We start from the raw sequence: 18,814 nt of genomic DNA, 5'->3' as shown, positions 1-18,814 counted from the left end.
AAGGCTTGCCACCTTGAGCTGCTCTTCCTGGCTTGAAGAACACGCTGCCAAAGTCTCTTCTTCAGACAACCCATCTTCCTGCAAGAACTTACAGAGCAAAATAACTTACTTGAAGGGCAAATCTTGGGACATTTAATTCAGTTCCCAGCATTTTATTTTTTTTTATTTTTCCACTCTCAAAGTTGAAGCTCCAGTAAAACACAGCTGCTTCTTGGGTCTTTGATGGATCCCTTTTCCTACCACTATTTGACGGGCCCAGTACAAGACCTGTGGAAGGTAGGACAAGCATTCAGCTAATTGGTTTAACAGAAATTGCAGTTATTCTCCTCTCAGCGTGTATGTACAAGTTGACTTCAAGCTGAAAGGTCACACTTAATTTCACAAAGTACAGATGTATTTTAGGTTATTGTTATAAACTGTCAGGCAAATGTAATTACTCCTACCACCTAACCACACAGAGTAAATCAGGATGCAGCTCTTTACTACCGGAGAAATGTTCTCTGTTCTGGTATCAAAAGGCTGTTCTAAAAACAAGTCTCCAATGCAAAATGTAAGATGAATGGCCTGGAATCTTGCACATATGAAGAATACCGACTCTACAGTATTTTATTATGCAACTTAAAAACATTGTATAGTTTTGCAAAGTGTCCATATTTAAAATACTGTGCACCACAATAGACAGAGCAAGCCTTACCTTTCTATTCTGTGCTTAGTCAATTTAGCCAATGTTTGCAGGGAACACAGGCTGAAGAGCTGGTTTTACACTGACGACATACAAAAAACAGGACTTGAAAAATAAAATTGCCATTAGTATTTAATAGTCTATAAAAAATAAACTAGGACTTTCAGTTTACATGTCATTGCACAAAATCAAAGCTGGCCTTCAGTCTAAGCACAGGACACAGAGACCCCAACCTACAGACAGTGAAGAAGTACTCTCAGACCAACAGAAAAAAGAACATGGAAACATGGACTAGCCTTTAGGCTTTCACTTCCCACTGCACATCTTTTCAGACTTGCCAAAAGTGAAACCCATCACAGAACTCTGTGCTCAGGGCCCACAAACTTCACAAATACCAAATTACATTTTCAAAAGCCTTTCAAAATATGGAAACTGAACTCCTGGAGAATTCTACACTTCTCCAACACAAACCAAGAAGCAGCAGAAGCACTTGTTAAATTCAACAACCCGCATCAGCTTTATTAGATCGTTACATTTACAAGAATCAACGGTAACGGTGCAGCTGCAGGGTATTGCGTCGTCTCCAGGCAGCACGACGTGAACCACCAATGGTGTGGTGAAATTTGTGGCCCTTGCCAAGACCACGACTCTTCCGCCCGGCTGATGTCAGCCCACGCATCTCTCTGTGCTTGTGCACAGGCTTGGTGATCCATTGGGTATCAGGGTTGCGTCTGATGGTCTTATGGAAGGGATCAATCAGGATCACTTCAAAAAACTTGTAAGTGGAATCTTCACCAACCCAATATGAGTTCAAGACTCTCAGAGCCCCACAATGACGACCAGCACGTTCCTAGAGGAAAAAATAAATGCAAAAGGCTGTAAAATCATGAATGCAGGACACTCTTCATGCAGAAAGATACAAATAACTCAAACCCAAAACTATGTAGGTGCTAGAAATTTCGATTTGCCCTGAGCGACCCTCTCTTCCTAGAAGAGTTGTTTCCCTTCCAGCTGCAAAGATGCAAGAAAAAGTAATAGCTGGAAGAAATGCTGTATTAAAAAAAAAAAAAAAAAAAAGACTGCTTTGATTCCTACCTGAAACAGGTTTTAAAGAATGTAAGGAGGAAGGTGCTTGGCTAACAAAAGAACTACTCTGTACACAGAAGCGCCCAATCAGTAAATACACAGGAGTTAGAAACAACTTTAACATGAAGATGAAAAGCACAAGCTGCACTTGGGGCCAAGGAATGGTCTTTTGCAGGAAGCTAGGAAAGGCCAATCAATTTGCACATCCAAAGCTACAGCGGAGAAAGACATTTCTGCACAGAATAAACCCATACGGATAGGAGAAAAGGAAAAGCTGATGTAACATGTCTTTGTTCCACTGCTGGCATATGAGTGCTTGCTATTCCTATCCTCACTTGTGGTTGGAAAAAGCAGTCTTAGTTTAGAAAACAAAACAAAGCAGAAAACATCAATTATGCAACTCCATCTGCCTCTCCTGTCAAGAATGGCTCTTATTTAAAACACTAAAAGTGTGTTTAATCATAGGATTTTATCATCACCATGGACAAGCATCAACCAATGGGGCCCACCCATCTTTGTCCTAATGTGATCCTAACCTACAGTCTTCCACTGAATAGCATTTGACTACTTTCTGCATGTTGTAAAATTCCTTCAAGTCTTTGTTTTATTCTGTCATGTGAGAGCAACAGATACGTTAACCATTAAAACAGCAACCATCCTCAACCAGCTTCTCTGTGGGGATGGTAGCAACAATCCAGGTTTTATTTTTCTATCTGAAAAATGTATCCTCCAGGAAAGAACATGTCAAATTCAGAAAATTTAAAACTAAAACAGAGGGCCAATAATCTCTTCCATGAGCTGTCAACACAAGTGAGTATGTGATTAGCTATCAGCTATCTGGGAATGGCATATACAAAGTACAGAATTGCATTTTTAATTTAAACGCATCATCTGTGTTTCTTTCAAATTAGCATATCCCATTTATGGTTTAGTTTTTTTCCCCTTTTAGAACCCCCCCCACCATATTCAACTTGCTGAAGTAATTTAGGAATATTTTTGAAGTCCTGGGAACAGAAAAGTCTTCTGCTTCAAGATGGAAAGGCAGAAGAATGAACAGTCTCCATCTTTTCATAATGTCTCTTCTTTGAGACTGCAGCCTAGTATTAATTCTAACCTACTGAAAGCTTTTTCTAAAGGTGAGAACTCCATCTCTTCAACACTACTGCTGTGACATGAAATTTAAAGATCTCATTGAATGAAAGCTTCCATTTTCAGCATTTCAGCACGTAGCAACATCTCACCTAAAACCAAGTTAACCACCTATCTTTGTGCCCGTGAGGTACAACGATTTTTTTTTTTTTTAAGAACCAGAAGATCTCTGGCACGCTGCTTTCAGATCCTGTGATACACCTAGGTACACTGTGCAGTACTCCTAATACACAAACAGGTGCTACAGGCTTCAAGAGAGGAACTCATCTGTACTTTGTGAAAGGACCATTACCTAAAGCTGATACTACATACAAGATTGCAGGGAACACAGAGGTGGGATTTAGTGATGAGTGAAGTCTGACATCTAAGCACATTTGAATTTTTATTTCTCATGTCTAACCCTTTATTTCACTAGGGTTTATACTAGCTGTGTGCCTATTTTTCATTACAAATATTGTAGCATACTTCAGAAACATGTATGCACTATGAACTTCAATACACCACCTAAGCAGTACTTCCCCCCGACGCCATTCCTCAAGTCTGAATAGTTTTTTTCACTTTTCTCAAAACATCAAGACATTCTGATGCTTTCCTGCCACCAGTATTCAAGATCTTTTCCCCAACACATTAACAAAACACTTGTTTGGGTTCTTTTTTGTCTCTTGAGTATTTTCAACTTTTACAGACTAAGACCTTCCCGCTGCCAAGTTTCTAAGCAATAACCAAAATAGTCACCTCTGCTACAGACTGAAGACTCCGGGCAAACTTCAGCTGGTTAACACCATGATGCACAGGTTTACCATAGGTTGCACCTTTTGGGACTGGGCGCTTGCGACCACCACGGCGAACACGGACACGGTAGATAACATAACCTAAAAGAAATGGTGACAGGAACTATAAAAATTCTTAGCAACAGCAAGTGCAGATCACAGCAAGACAATTTTGATACTCATACTGCATTTTCAACCTCAAAAATTTCACATGGAACAATGCAAAATTAAGTCTCTATACCAATCCTCACTGAAACCTACAACTGGAGGTGGCTAGCACAAGATGTTTTTGCTATTTTGTTATTTCCATTACAACTCAGTAAGGGAAGTGATGTCCTGGTGACTATTTTTCACTTCCAAACCAGAGCTTATGGCACATGCCTACTATCCAGGTCCAAATATACCAAGAACAGCTACATTTTAACACACACACACACACACAAAAAAAACCTCTCCCCAAAACACACCACAAAAAAACTACCCCACACCTACAATCCCATATTCTGATAGTAGCATTCAGAAAGCACTGAAACACAAGCCATCCCCAAACCCTGCTGAAATGTGACCACTGAAAAGGAAACTAGACGAACTTCACAAACAGTAACAGAGATGTAGACTCTTAGCTTCATATTTTCATAGTGACAAACATACTAGGATTTGCTCAAGTTACAGATGGATGGCCACTTTCCCCAGGTTTCTTTCACTGACTGTTTTCTAATGACAGTCAGACTATGTCATCTTTACTTAAGCACATGCAGCTCTAAGACAGTCAAAGTAACACATAACAAAATCTGGGCAGAGAAAGGACACCCCCAAAACGTAGGATACTAAAAGCACTGGTCAACTCTGCAGTACTAACCCAGCAGAAGAATTAAACATAAAGCCCACTTGATCTCCATCTGCCAAAACGGCCACAGAAGGCATGAATTCAAAATGACATAAAGTAAGGTTTCAGGCTGTGGGCACTGCTACCAGTTGAACACATTTATAATACTAAGTGCATTTCAGGCAGGACACTTCAGTTTCCTGGGGAATACTGAAGATTTAGATTTTGTTATTCTCCTACCACTTAAGGATGCTGACATAAAACTTGACCACTCCATCATGAAGCACACGGACTTCACCTCTACATCTCATTACCTTGCTTAGCCTTATATCCCAGTCTGCGAGCTTTGTCTGGTCTGGTTGGCCGGGGAGCTCGATGCAAGGCAGACAGCTGGCGATACTGCCAACAGCGGACACGAAGGAGAAATCGCATCACATCCGACTGCTTTTTCCTCCATAGCTCCTGGATGTACTTGTAGGCACCCATGTTTGTCTACCTGCTGAATTGAAAAGTCAGTGAAAAAAGTGCACCAAATCCGATTCCAAATTTGAACAGCTTCCAACAGAGACACTGCATAAAACCATACACATAACCCCACTGAAACACAGGGTGCTCTCAAGCTTCTTTATACCACTGCCACATCTGGTAACACGGTTCACACTTGGCAGCCTCCAACAGGACACATGGCAGTTACTGTTCTCGGCAATTTTCCTCCTTTTCGTATATTCTTATGGGTTGAATTCCTCAGCTGAGAATTTTCTAATGTGTATGTCAAATAACTATCGATTTTGGTAGTAACATCTGAAACAAGTTGTACATATTAATCTATAAAGAAGTATGTGACTGTGCATGGCGTGGTCTTTATTCTTAACACTGTATACTTAATTATCCCCCAAAATCCTTTTCGCTGTCACACACCTGCAGCAATTAGATGCAGGTTAACTCCATCAGATCCCCACCCAAATCACCATCAGGAAAACGCCGCTCGTTTTATTTGCACAAAAACTCCCAACAGTCCATCTGTGATTTTCCATACCCCTTTTACGACTCTGCCCGCCTACTGCCTAGTTCTTGCCATCCCAAGCTACCCTTCTTTATCATTGCGTTATGGCTACGTTATGGCCCAAAACGCCACAAACCAACCGCAAAACCGGAGTCAAACCAGGAGTCGCGACCTGCAATCAACCTGCACCCGCGACGCTGGCCTCCCGCTCACACTAGGCAACCCTGGGCCCGACGGAGAGTCCCCCTCCCCGCCCCACATCCCGAGCAACCAGGCCAACCCGACGAGGCGCAGCCCACGGGCCTTCCATCGGCCTCCCGGGGCCTGCGGGCCCCAGAGGCCCAGCGCCGCGGGAGCAGCTCTGTCGCCCCCCGCTAGGGTAGCGGCAGGCGGGCGCAGCTACGGGGCGGGCGGATGGCTGCCTCGGGCCCAGGATGGAGCCGGATCAAGGAAAAGGCCGAACCCACTCGAGCCCTCACCTGATGGCTCCCAGTACCGGAAAGGAAGAGGCCCGCTTCCCACAACCCCTGGCGGCGGCGCCGCGCTTCCGGCGGCGGCCGCGGGGCCTCATGGGTAATGCAGTCCGGAGGCAGAGGGGCCGCCCGCCCGGCCCCGCCCCGCCTTGGCGCTGCCCCCGCGGCCGCCAATGGGCGGCGGGAGGCGGGGCCCGGCCGCACGACTTAACGGGGCCCGGCGGGGAGCTCTGCCCAGGTGCGCGCTCGCGCTGGGGGGAGGGGGTGGCAGCCCCGGGGCGTGCGGCGCGGCCGAGGCGGGGGGCTGGTGGCGGGGCGGGGGTTTGCGGGCTGGGGCACCTCCGGAAACATCCCGTGTCCCCTGTGAGAGCCCCAGCCTTGGCGGGGGGGCGGGAGGGGGAAGGGGTTGGCGTCAAAAAGTTCTTAAAATCCTTAGAAAAAAAACTTTAAAAAATTCTAAAAAAATAATAATTAACACCCCCATACTATTAAATCATAAATCCGAGCGGCAAAAAAAGCCCTAAAACCTTTTCAGCGGCGGGGAAGGGGGCCCAGGTGCTGCAGGCCTGGAGGGGGTCCCTGGCCGGGTGCCTGTGGCCCAGCCGAGGCCCTGGCCTGGGCGTTTGCAGTGCCGGTGGGTCCGGCCGCGTCCTGCCTCCCCCCAGGCCCGGCACCGCAGGGCTGAGTTTGCGGGAGCAGGGAAGAGGCCTGGCGCTGAGGGGTCTGCTGTCCCCCTCTCTGTCCCCCAGCAGCGTCCTCAGTTTGCTGCTTGGGGGGGCTGTGGGGCCCTGTTGGGGCACCCAAATGGGAATTGGGCTTTGTCCAGCCTGGAAGTGCCCCCCAGCCTCCCTGCAGCGGTGGGGTGACCTTCCTATTTTCTGCAGAGCACCCTGGCTTGTGAAGCGATGCCTGGTTAAATTGGAATTGAAGCAGGACAGCGCCAGCCCCTCCTGCCCTCTGAAAGGCACTCTTGGGCTCACTCTAGCAAACCAGTCTAGAGTGAACTGGGAGCTGGGGCTTGCTGCCTGGCTGTGGCTCACTGGCAGAGAGAACTGCCCCTGGCTTCTGCAGGCCTCCTGCTAAAACCAGCCCCCACCCATCCACACTGGTTTAAAGCAGACCAAAACACCTGCTTTTGCATTCGCTTTCCTGTGCTTCTGTCTCTAACTCTCCTGTTTTCTAGCTCCTAGCCTGTAAAAGCTAGAAACTTTCTGTGCGTGAAATAAAAGGGGAGGAACTGCCATTTTGTCATATTTCCAGGAGCTGCCCTGATACTGCCAGATACCATCAGCCCCGCAGCAAAACCACTAAGACCAATAAGGCAAGTCTTGTGGCATACACACACGCCAACAAACACAGCCCCTGCCCCAGAGGGTTTACACACTTCACTACTCACAAACTCTCTCCCCAAGCTTGACAGGGCAAGCGTCAAGGCTGCAGGTAAGCATCGGCACCAACGGCAGCAGCCTAAAAACTTAGAAAATGGTGTGGGAGGAAACTAGTCCTAAAAATATCAGTCGCTGGTGAGTGCCTGGGAGGGAGCTGTGCCGCCGAGTCACCCGCTGCTTCACATTTTGCCTCTCGCCTTTTGTAGGCTTTGCTTCTGTCTGGTGCTGAGCTCTGCCACCGCGCCAGGCTAACAGACTCCTGTGTCTGCACAGGGCTCACCCGCTGACTCTGCCCTCTCAGGAAAGATGGGAAAGGGCTACAAGGTGGTGGTTTGTGGAATGGCTTCAGTGGGAAAGACTGCGATTTTGGAACAGCTTCTCTATGGAAAGCATACTGTTGGTGAGGTATTTTTCTTTCGGGGGGGGGTGTGTGTGTGTGTGATTGTTTCCTTTTCCAGCATCTTGTTCTGTGTGGGCCCAAAAAAGCCCAAGGGCTATGAACACAGAGGTGAAGCAGGAAATTAATGTGGTTTTGTTGTATCTCTGGGCAGTTCTTGAAATTCATAGTCCCTTACATACTGATATTTAAGAGGCTTATATAAAAAACCCTTTCCGTGATGTTCCTAGTTACAAAATAAGCGAATGTTTAGAAAGAAACAAACACAGAAAGTAGGTGATGTGCTGTCTGTTTACCTAAGAAATATCTCATTCCCTGAAAGATGCTGTCGATGCCTGAAAAATAAATAGATGTCACATGATGAGTGGAGAGACTGTTTTGACTTTTGTTCCATCTTCTTAAAGCTTTATTTTGCTTGGCTTTGGCAAGTGTTTAATCAAAGTGCTGGAAAGAAAACCAGCTCAGCTTTAGGTCCCAAGTTCTGTGCTAAGCTTCAAGGGCCAAGCTTCTCGGGTCTCAGAGAAGTCCTACTGCGGAAAATGGACTTGAGAGAGGAGCATGGGATGTCTGAGACTTGCTGTGCACAAGAGAAAGGGAATGAAGGCAAAGCTGGCTTGTTTCCCTCTGTTTCCACATGACTTGGCTTTGAGAGGAAGGGCAGTGATCTGCAGGCTGACAAATTATTCCTGCCCCACCCAGAAACAGGGGGTGGCACCAGAGGTGAATCTTGGGGCTTTGAGAGAAGACGTCTAGTCAATCTGTATCTTTTCCTTGGGCTGATGAATTACATGTTGGGGTGAGTTTCAGGATAACCACTAGGCTTTCTAGAACGATGCTTTGCACGCACTGTGCCTTTAAAATGCGTGGATGGGAGGAATTTGCTGGCAAAGCGTGATACAGAACTGCATGCTAATACCCTTGTTTAAAAGGAGGATTTCCTCTAATGTTGCAGCAACATCTGTTTCCAGCATCTACCGAGCCCTATGCACGTAGCCCTGTGTAGCTTTCAGTGTGAAGGCTGCAAAACCTGCAGGCTGAAGGTTTTCCCCTTTGCTACTGACCTGCCTTGCACTGGGCTGGGTGCTTGTTGGAGACACCCGAGCAGCATGAGGAAGGCCACGTTACTTAAATCGTATTGCCTTGCATTACTTCCTGCCCCGAGCTCCTATTAGTGATCCAGGCAGGAAGGATATTTGAGTGTTGCTGATCAGAGGAGCTATTTATGGAGCCAGCCATGTACACGATTATACGACGTCATGGGTACTGGCTGACATAACCAGAGGGAGGCCCCTTGCCTGGGGTTTAGCTGCCCGTGTCCCCCTGTTGCTCCCAAATGCTCTGCTCCAGCTCAGCCATTGCACAACATAGACTTTTCCCCCCCTTCTCTTAGGAAGATCAGTTTTCCTTTCCTGCAGCTCTGCTGTCATTTTTCAGCGTTAAGCGTAAGGGAGCGGCTGATAGCGGAGGGGGAGTGCAAGGGGAGAAGGAAGAAGGTAGCCTCCTGTTTTCTATGATTTTGGTCAAGTCTTATTGCCAGGACATTTGAGAAAGAGGGCAAATAGCAGAGTCAAGATCAGAACATGGAGAGGGCTCATATGGAGTCACTGGAGCCCTAAGGGACAAGCACCCATGGCCTAGTGCTTTTGGTATCACCCACCTGTGCCATCAGGCATGTTTTGGGGGATGGACAGATACACTGGTGTTTCTGGCAGTCCCACTGAGCGGTCACTGTCCTCCCTGCCTTTTCCTCAGCCCACAGGCAGTTCTGGCAGAGGGTGCCTGAAATACGGGCTGGTGAAAACGGTTCCCAGAAGATCTTTAGTTACTGCTCCAGCCTGTATTGGTTTAACTCTCAAACTGTGGAGGCAGGACACCACTGTGAGGGCCTCGTTGGGCAAGGACAGAGTTTGAGAAATGGTGAGTCTTTGAGTGCTCCTTAGTTGAGCTGCTTTAAAATGCACAGCCCCGTTGCTGGTGCTGCAGTTGTAGTGGTGGCCCCTCCACGCTTAAAACATGATTACCGAATCTCAGTCCTCGTTTCCTAAAGCTTGCGAGCTCCAACAAGCTGACATGTACATCTTGGCTGCTGGCCTTTTTGGCAGGAGGCGAAAAGGACTAGTGTGTTTGCTGAAAGCCTGTCTGTTCAGAGCCAACCAGCAAGGCAACTCACTTGGTACGGCAACACGGACACAAGCTGTTTCAAAACCTGTGCTTCCTGACTGACGTCAGGAGCAGCTCTGCGGCTGGTCTGAGGGCCGGGAAGCCAAGGGGAGGACTGCCAAGCCAACACACAGAGTTTCTCCATTCCTGATGGCATCTACATCCACCTCCTAGTGACAAGAGGAGCGCTCGAACTTGGTTGTAGGCTTAGAGCACAAGCACATCCCCTGAGATGTCCCAGCCACTGACACAGGGGTCTCCTCCTGGCTGTAAATCAGCCATGAGTCTATATCAGTGCTCATGTACCTCCTGTTGACTTTCCTGTCAAAAGGAGTGGTAGCACAGCTGCTATCAGGGAAGTGCTTAGTGTCCTTGGAGGTTTCACACTGCTATATAAAGCCCTCGGCTTTGAGCCTGTGCTCTTGGCTGTGTGTTTGGTGATGGTGCTTTAAACCCAGTTGTCCTGTTTCTTTTCCTCGAAAAATGTGCACCTTCAGCTCTCCCTGGCTTAGTGTGGATGAAGTCCCTAAATGCTGCCATTGCTTGCATGGTCAGCAGCTAATGCTGTTGCAAAGCCACTCAGACTGCTTGAGGTCAAAGAGGAAAAAAAGTACTTGAGAGGGAGGAATACCCCCCAAAATGGAATATGTGTGTCCCTGGAGCATGTGAGCAACAATGTGCGGTACTGGGCTTTGTGCTAGGCTTTAAAACTGCAAGAGGGGCTGTTTGCCTCATGCATTTAGGATGAGAAAGGAGAGGGCAAAAAGGTGAGAGATGCTATCAGAGCCATGTAAAGTAACGTATGTATTCCATGGCAGCCTCTCTGGCTAAACTGCTTACAAGGAATCAGAGAAAACCTGAAAGGAGATGTTTGAAATTGGTGCACACTTAGCTTTGAGTCACGTAGGGACCATATTGCTGTAGTCAGGCCAAATAGTTGTTAAGGCTTGCACATATGTATGTGTCTGCCTGGTAGCTGGGATGATCTCTCTTTTTGTGGCTTCAGTGTTGTCTTTGTCCAAATACTCCATGTTCTCTTGCGCTCCTGAAGAAAGAGGGGCCAGTCTTTACTCCTTGGTCATGAAACAGGTCCTTGACTGGCACTATTGCCCTGCTAAATACCTGTGGTACCTGGCACTGCTTGTCTGAGCTCTCTTGAGAAGGCTAACAGGAGAGCTGTTGGCTGAACTTTGGCACAGGACATGTCTGTGAAGAGGATAGCTATTTTTCCTTAAACAGTGTCTCTGTTCAGTGATGGTGCAGAAAGGAGTCTTCCTTCTGCCTTTAAGAAATCTCTGGCCCTTCAACCTATGGTAAAGCTTATCAACTCAACAGGAGGAGATGAGAACTCCCCCTGGAGAAAACACGATTTTCCTTACCTCTGCCTCCTGGCTGTGTAAATAGCTAGTATGGTCAGGTTATTCACGAGCAGCTACTTCAAATCATCTTACCAGCTAGGAATGAAAACACCGTATATTACTGTGGTAGAACCCATAATGAGGGAATGTGCCTCGCTTGGTCTCAGTTGGAGGGGTTTAGTGTTTTGGCTTTCACAGCTCCAAAGATGTGGAGGCTAATTAACCAAATTATGCATTCTTACATCTTTGTTTTTAAAATCAAAACTACCTCCTGATACAGCTGCAGTGATGTTTGCATTTTAGGAATAGATGAAAATGGAGCTGGATGTATGCAACTGAGAGTCACAACCATAGCTACTGGTTTGGTGGGACCTGTACTTAACTAGCAGCTAGATCTAAATAGACCAGCTCCTGTTGAGGCCTGTCTAGCTCTTCTCTGAGCCGGGGGTCCTCTGATATGCTGTCATTTGATATCTAAGTAAGCAAAGCTTGTTAGCCTGCAGTTTACAAACATAAGGGATAGCAGGCTTTAGGAGGTCTTTGCTACGTTTCTGCTGGAGAGAAGGAAGGAGAGATTACATAGGAGATCTTCAGAAGTACTCAAGATGACACAAAATTTGCACTGCATTTATGTTCAAGACTCACTTGGGAACTTCTGAAATTCCATCCATCTTGAAATTTTGCTTTATTCGGGTATTTGCAATATCTCTGTCTTGCCTAGCCTGAGTGTGCAGTATTCATTAGTATATTGAGCTTTATCTTTTCCTTGCTGGGAAACCACCAGGGGTAGAAACGCCACATAATTTATAACTGAGGCTTCCCCTTGCAGTTGCTTTGTGGCAGCCAGCAGTCGGTAACAAAGACAAAGACATTTCTGCCTCTCCCAAGACTTGCGCCAGCTAAGCAGGTGCTAGAGAATGGCATCAATCTCCTGTCTATTCCTCCTTTACGTCCCTAACTTTTTTTCATCTTTAGTTTCCAAAAAAGCCATGAGATCATTCACTGTCTTGTTAGTTCCCCTTTCCTCCCATAGCTTCTGAACCTGAAAGCTGGTTCCATGTGCCCGTTCACCTGTCTCACAGCAGTAGATATCTCAAAATATGTTTCTGGAAATTTAGAAAAACTGATAGCAGGAAAGAGACGAAAGGCCCATGAGGAAAACCTAATTGAGCTGGCAGCAGTCTGCAGGGCAGTAACTCCCCAGTCCCAGCTGCCCTTGACCACCCACGTAGCGAAGGTGGGAGGACGCCTGGGCATGCCAGTGAAGGAAAGGAGAACCAGGATCCTTGTGACAGGGAGGATGGGATGGTGCCAGACAGCTTCCTAGGACACTAGGCTTTCCTGACTTGTTTTGCCACTTGTACAACTTGCCCGGTGTGTGTTTGAATGGAGACCGGGCAGGTGCTTGAATGGGATTGTACTAACAAGAAGTGTAAATATCGTTGTCAGCAAGATGTGGCTGGCACACGGTCTGATCTTTAGAAGCAGGGCCCAGAATAAGGTGATACAGGTATGTCTAAAAATTATCTGTGTGTGCTTAGGAATCTGTTTGCATATACTCCCTCCCCCAATGTACACAGGTGAAATTTCACCTCTGGAATCTGACACCGATGCATAAATGTCAGCTCCTGCCAAAGTACCCCCCCCATTTCACATCAAAATTTGTTGCTCTATTCTGCTGACTTAAGTTCCAGGCCTTAATTTTTCCTTCTCGTTTTCGAGTAGGATATTAAAAGACATAATTTTCACTGCTACTTTTAATGCCATTAGGAAGAGACTGTCACAGGAGAACGTGACATATTAAACACTGTTGAATTACAGTGCAGCATTTAGATGGTAAAAACCTTTACAACGTTATTCATTGCTTTCTAAAAAGAAGACTTAAGTACTTATGGTTCATTCCTTCTTGCCAAAGTACTATTTACTGATGCTAGGTATTTCCTTGACCTGTCTGTACAACGCAATGAGGCAGAACAAGAATGTAGTGCTGTATCTATACAAGAGAGCTATATCCAGGTAGGGCTCTGTTACTACTTCTGTCTTTAAAAATGCCTTTGCAACACATTCTCCAACCACACAGAATACATTTGCGCTTCCTCTTTTTATTAATCTTTGTTTTGCCCTTCTGCTCTTAGTTTTGCTCCCACATATTAGCATGGCTATATTTGGAGGCAAGATAAATTAATTTGTTGCAAACCTCAGAAGAGTTTGATCTATGAAGACTGCACAGAGAGGGGCAAAAAGAACAGCTTGTGCCACTTTCCTGCACAGGAATGCCGCATACATCATGGGAAACCATCAGCGTGGGTGGAATGCTTTAGCTTGTTTGTCAATGTGAAGTATTTTGAATAGTGTCATTGAATATAGCAAAATCCTTATTTTCACAGGCCAGATAATCCCTTGTGTTTTCTTAAACAATGCACTAATATGGTCTCTTTTTGGCAGACAAAGAGAATAATGCAGGACTCATTACTGTAGCCCTGCAACGACAAACAATTCATGTATATAGGAGTGCAGTGGAGGCAAAAATGTGGCTTGCAGAGGTTTTATATGAATACTTAAAACTGACTCTGAAAGCGGCCCAGCTACACTATACATAGTTTGTTGGGACCTGTAACCTTATGCACCTGCATCTAGGGCGAACACAAAGCTAAGGTGATCTATGTGTTTTCAGGTTTAGCTTGGAAAAAATTGTTTTAATTAGTACAAAGTAAGCTGTCTTGAATTACTTCATGATTACCATGGGGAGAGGAAGGAGCAGATAGTTACCATGGAGCAGGTGGTATAGATATGAAAGCTTGTTACCTTGTGCCTGCTCTTACCTTGCAGTAAACAAGCTTGCTCCCATTAGCATATCTGAATCATTTTAAATCCCTAAGGGATAGAAAAAGCTCACTGTGTGTTTGAGTAAATACAGCATGCAACTTTGCTTACATGCAAACACCCCCTTCCTCTTCTGGCTTGATTTCACTTGTTGGTTAGTTGTACCACCATTACACATTCATTTCCAGAATTATTCCTTTGGCTCCTGCTTCTGCCGTATGATCCAGCTTAGTATGAAGCAAAGGAGTAGGCTCAAGATGTTTGTACTTGACTATCTGGTGTTCTTTGGCTCTTCTTCCGAAAGGGTACGTTCGGGCAGGCCCGTTTGCAGCATGTTTGGCACAGAACTGGTACACTGGGTGGCTGGAGTTTGGGAAACCTGGGGGAAGAGCTGTATAGCTCATCCTGTCCTGAATGTGCATGTTGTATAGATCAATTTTACAGGCATAATCATGTGCTCACATATTATATGGCTGTATTTATGCAGTGTCACTATTGTAAATAGCTGGTGGGGTGGTGATCTGTGGATACAGTGCTTCATGGGGATGTCAGGCAAGGTTGAGTCCAGGTCAAGTCACTCTGGAAAACATGCACTGAAAGCTGTTGTGGGGTAAAATTGTGCTGTACTGCAAATAATTCTTACAGCTGTGCTGTACTTAACACCAGCTGAACTTTTCTGCTTGTTCTAAAACAGGCTTAGAAGAGGGTGCCACAATGGAAGATGTGTATTTGGCGTCGGTGGAAACAGACCGAGGCGTGAAGGAACAGTTACGGCTTTATGACACCAGGGGCCTGCAGGAGGGGGTAGAATTGCCAAAACACTATTTCTCTGTTGCTGATGGCTTCGTTCTCGTGTACTCTGTGACCAGCCTCGAAGCTTTCCAAAGAGTCGAACTGCTCAAAAAGGAGCTCGACGTCTTTAGAGACAAAAAGGAGGTAAATGCACAGTGCCTGAACTGCTTAGCTTATCGCTGTATCAGTGATAAGAAGTTAAGGTTGCAAAGCATAGATCTTGTTTCTATAAAACTTGCATACAAAGGAAAAGGAACGTACCCGCAGCCTTGGGCAATCCAGCAAAAGGAGGCTTTCTCGTGCTGGGGAGGCCTAATTCACATGCTGTGCAGGTCATGCAAAAGAATGTGGGGCTTTTTTTCCTCCTTACTTCCGCTACTCAGCTAAAATTCAGTTAGCTGAATGCACCAGCCAGGACACTTACGACTAATAAAACATATGGTCTACAGCAGTGCAGTTCATATGGTTTTTTTAGATATTGTACACGGGAAGTCAAGTGCATAGAATAATATAACGGAGGGCATTATCTTTGTTTGCTTTGTATTCATGTATTTGATGGCTTACAAACTAGTGTAATTGACAATGGGTCTCCCAGACATTAGTCAATTGGCAAAGCAGCTTTAATGTATTTTAACAACCATATTGAATCAATTCGATTGTGTGAAATGACTGCTCTATTTTCCCTTAGAAAGCAGCTAGTGTTTTCAGCTGACAGTGTTCCAGCTTAGCTAAACAAATATAACTTGCATGTGGCATTAGCATTATGGCTTTTCCTACAGTATCTTTATATTCTTGAGTAGTTTTCCCAGTTCAATGTCTTTAGCCTACAGCTTTCCAAATGTCTGGTTTATGCTGTTTAAAAAAAAAATAAAATATGTGAAAAATTAATTGGATAATGGTAGGGAGAGACTTTCCAAAAATGTAACTTGTTTAGTACCAACAGCACACAGGGTGGTGAAGGAATGCAGCTCCAAGTTTGACAGCAGCTGAATGTGCAGTCACAGGAGAGGTATGTTAGCTGGTGTAAGCTGCAGACTGTCACGTATATCAGGGATACAGGAGTCAGCCATAACTCCCCTGCAGGGCAAGGAAAGGTGGACAAGCAGGAAAGTTTTCCCAGGCGCTGTGTTTTGTGAGGGCCGAGATTTCTTTACAGCATGTTGTAATGCAGAGAGGGAGTCACAGCCCCAGCAGGATCTGCGTCCCTCTCTTCTGCGTTGCCTGCCAGAACTCTTTTCTCTCATTCAGGTATTTTGGAAAACGACCAATTTGCTTATCCTCTGGGAAGGCATAAAGTTGTGATCTTGACTGAGGATAACGTAGTCAGAAAAGTGGTGCCCACAATAAGCTAGATATTTTATTGCTGTGATTTCTAGTCCTTATAAAATAGGCTTTGAAGCATAGAAGGTGAGGAGTCCTACCTTAACATAAGAACAGCAGACTTAAAGTATGGGCTCTGCTAGAACGCACCCTTAACTGAATTAGGGATGTCTCTCCACACCTGGTGCTTCTGAGCTGGCAGAACTTCACCTTGTTGAGTTGCACAGTCTGCTCTTGAGTGGCAGATGACAGAAAGCACTGATGGCTGATTCCTTGCCTCCGCTGGCTGTGGGGGCTCTCCAGCACGCACCTTAAAGCCTGGCCAAATTTTATACTAAATAGAGGTTGTGTTCTCTCATACTGACAGAGCTTAACCATAGGCAGAATTCAGTTGGAGCATGTGGTAAATGCATATGAAGATTATGGTTTCTTTCAAAGCCTTCACAGAGGTGAAAAAAAAAAAAAATTCCAAACACCCCAGGCTGCTATAGAAAAGAAAGGAAGTCTCAGACCCCACAGGAACAGGACAAACATCTCTAGCTGGAAAGAAACAGAAGACATCCTGGAGTTAGCCTGATGAACAGGAAAGAGCAAGCAGGTGTGGCCACAACAAAAACCCCAAATCATCAGCAAGGGAAGACTTTATCACTTGATCTTTGTCAAGTGACTAGTGTAGAGATGAGACCAGAGCTTGACTAAGGACCTTGAACTATAAATACAGGCATGGTTTCCCCTAAGAGCTGATGGTGGTAAAACATTTTTAGAAAATCGTTAACTTAAAATAAGCAGGAGCAGTAACTCTACGTGGCCAGCACTACCTTCAGCACCTCCTGGAACTGGGGAGGCCACTAAGCTCAGCCACACTGTACCTGATAGATCCTTACAACTCAAGACCTGCCTTGATACAGCAGTGCTGCTCTAGTGAGCTAACCAGCTGCTCTTGAATCTGCTACTGAGAGGGAAGTCCTGGTGCTTACCAGACCCTTTCAGTGACAGAGGACTGTCCGCTTAAGTCCTAGTGGCTTACCCTGCCTGTGGGGGCTGGCAGAGGGCCACGCAGCCCGGCAGCCTGCCCAGGCTGCCTTGTGGCAGGCTTGGCTTTCTTTGTATTGTGGACTGGGGCTTGGGAAGAAGCAAGCTGGGCAAAATCCACAGCTGTGTGCTCCAGCCTTTCTCTGCTGCCATGCATTTTTTCATCTCTGAAGCATCCGCTGCTGTGACCTATTCAGATGTCACGCTCTTACCATTTGTCTAGGGCAGCTCAATTGCCAAATACATGGAGAATAGGGCTGTTTAACTTTGGTTTTCTTGGCAATCGGAGGGAGAAGGGGAGGTCTTGCATATCCTATAATTAAAACCAGTTCCCAGCCCACAAGTAGATGAGGCTAATTCAAATCCCAGACCCTGATCTTCCAAACTACTTGCAGCTTACCTGTGCCAGTGCTAAGTTAAAGAGCAGGTCTGAACTGTGTTGCTACTTGCCCGCTGTTTAAAAACATTGCGAATGGTGAATTCTTGCAGTGTAAAGCTCACCCTTTTGTTTTGCTTGTAGGTAACTGTTATTGTCTTGGGAAACAAAACTGACCTCCTGGACCAAAGGCAAGTGGAAACAGAAGCAGCACAGCAATGGGCAAGAGCTGAGAAAGTGAGACTGTGGGAAGTGACTGTGACAGATCGGAAAACACTGCTTGAGCCCTTCACCTTCTTAGCTAGCAAACTCTCCCAATCCCAGAACAAATCAGCATTTCCCTTGCCTGGAAGGAAGAGCAAAGGGAATAACTGTGATAACTAAGCTACTTTAGCATCGTCTGCTGCTGCTAGGTCACAGCCTAAGTCCTCTCTGTGCCATTTGCTTCTCACAGTTTCACTTAAAGCAATAATCTCATTCAGCAATAAAATCAGCAAGCTTATGGCTAAGAGGTATCCTTCCTTCTCGTGGACTTGGCTTGCAAAAGTCACTGTTGGTAAAAGCCTTAAAAAGCACTTCATGAGACAAGTTATCTTCCAGTAAGGGTTATGGAGGAGGGAGGGACAGGTGGATGCCTCTCTAGCAGGGGCTTTGACTATGCCTAGATACAACCATGCTGAGGGACAAATCAACAAGCTTATCATCAAGCAATCCCCCTGCAGATCTATAGCCTCTAGTCACAGGTAGTACTAGCTGCAGTAAAGCATTCAATTTGGAGAGAGACTATGTTTGAAACTGCAACAGTCCTTTTACCTTTACCTTAAACAGGGCCACAGGGCTTTTTGATGCTGCAGGAGGCTGAGGTCAGTGTGTTGTTGCAGGAGAAGGGTCTGAGGTAGGAGGAATAACTACCAGCAGAACTAGCTGCTGAAGTTCTGCTAGTGTCTGGAAGAAGAAGAAAAAAAATAAATCTTGTGGGAGATACTGGAACAGGTCTACCCCAACGTGAAGCCGGTCAGCAACGTCTGGCAAGTAATGCTTTTAGCTCAGGAATTTATTTGTACAAGCCAGAAAAGCTCTCAGAGCGCTCATTAATTTAACTGCGACCTGAAGGACAACATAGCTGTACATGGTTTTGTTCCAGCATGTCCAGTACAAATCAGTCACATTCACGTAGGT

General features: G+C 45.8%; 2 protein-coding genes across 5 annotated transcripts; one reads left to right on the top strand and one right to left on the bottom strand.

Annotated features, from left to right (window-relative positions):
• Positions 1–796: 796 nt before the first annotated feature.
• On the bottom strand, positions 797–6,079 carry RPL15 (ribosomal protein L15). Of its 2 annotated transcripts, none has more exons than XM_005234669.4 (4): positions 5,996–6,079; positions 4,828–5,012; positions 3,653–3,789; positions 797–1,532 (listed from the first exon to the last, which is right to left on the bottom strand). In XM_005234669.4, the coding sequence occupies exons 2-4, from the start codon at positions 4,997–4,999 to the stop codon at positions 1,227–1,229; spliced, it is 615 nt and encodes a 204-aa protein (XP_005234726.1). In that variant the 5' UTR covers positions 5,000–5,012; positions 5,996–6,079; the 3' UTR covers positions 797–1,226. The 2 variants fall into 2 exon arrangements, with proteins under 2 accessions (XP_005234726.1, XP_055659716.1); XM_055803741.1 differs by having other exon boundaries at positions 4,828–5,009; positions 5,996–6,033.
• Position 6,080: 1 nt separating this feature from the next.
• Positions 6,081–18,605, top strand: NKIRAS1 (NFKB inhibitor interacting Ras like 1). 3 transcript variants are annotated; one of them, XM_055803740.1, is made up of 4 exons: positions 6,118–6,227; positions 7,651–7,777; positions 14,810–15,051; positions 17,780–18,605. In XM_055803740.1, exons 2-4 carry the CDS (start codon positions 7,684–7,686, stop codon positions 18,017–18,019), a joined length of 576 nt encoding a protein of 191 aa, XP_055659715.1. In that variant the 5' UTR covers positions 6,118–6,227; positions 7,651–7,683; the 3' UTR covers positions 18,020–18,605. The 3 variants fall into 3 exon arrangements, with proteins under 3 accessions (XP_055659713.1, XP_055659715.1, XP_055659714.1); XM_055803739.1 differs by having other exon boundaries at positions 6,119–6,227; positions 7,584–7,777; XM_055803738.1 differs by lacking the exon at positions 7,651–7,777 and having other exon boundaries at positions 6,081–6,227.
• Positions 18,606–18,814: the final 209 nt, after the last annotated feature.

This window comes from Falco peregrinus, chromosome 5, assembly GCF_023634155.1.
Source record: "Falco peregrinus isolate bFalPer1 chromosome 5, bFalPer1.pri, whole genome shotgun sequence".
In the NCBI taxonomy this organism is placed as follows: Eukaryota; Metazoa; Chordata; class Aves; order Falconiformes; family Falconidae; genus Falco; species Falco peregrinus.
Note: the sequence above shows the minus strand (reverse complement) of the source record. Positions and strands in the feature narration are given on the sequence as shown.

Bases quoted from the DNA above. Each gene is read 5' to 3' on its own strand.
- RPL15 (XM_005234669.4), bottom strand. From the start codon at position 4,999: ATGGGTGCCTACAAGTACATCCAGGAGCTATGGAGGAAAAAGCAGTCG. The intron at 3,790-4,827 runs GTAATGAGATGT...CATTTCTTTTAG, and splicing joins GGGATATAAGGCTAAGCAAG to GTTATGTTATCTACCGTGTC. The intron at 1,533-3,652 runs GTGACTATTTTG...TTTTTCCTCTAG, and splicing joins GTCTTCAGTCTGTAGCAGAG to GAACGTGCTGGTCGTCATTG.
- NKIRAS1 (XM_055803738.1), top strand. From the start codon at position 6,086: ATGGGTAATGCAGTCCGGAGGCAGAGGGGCCGCCCGCCCGGCCCCGCC. The intron at 6,228-14,809 runs GTGCGCGCTCGC...GTTCTAAAACAG, and splicing joins CGGCGGGGAGCTCTGCCCAG to GCTTAGAAGAGGGTGCCACA. The intron at 15,052-17,779 runs GTAAATGCACAG...TTTTGCTTGTAG, and splicing joins TCTTTAGAGACAAAAAGGAG to GTAACTGTTATTGTCTTGGG.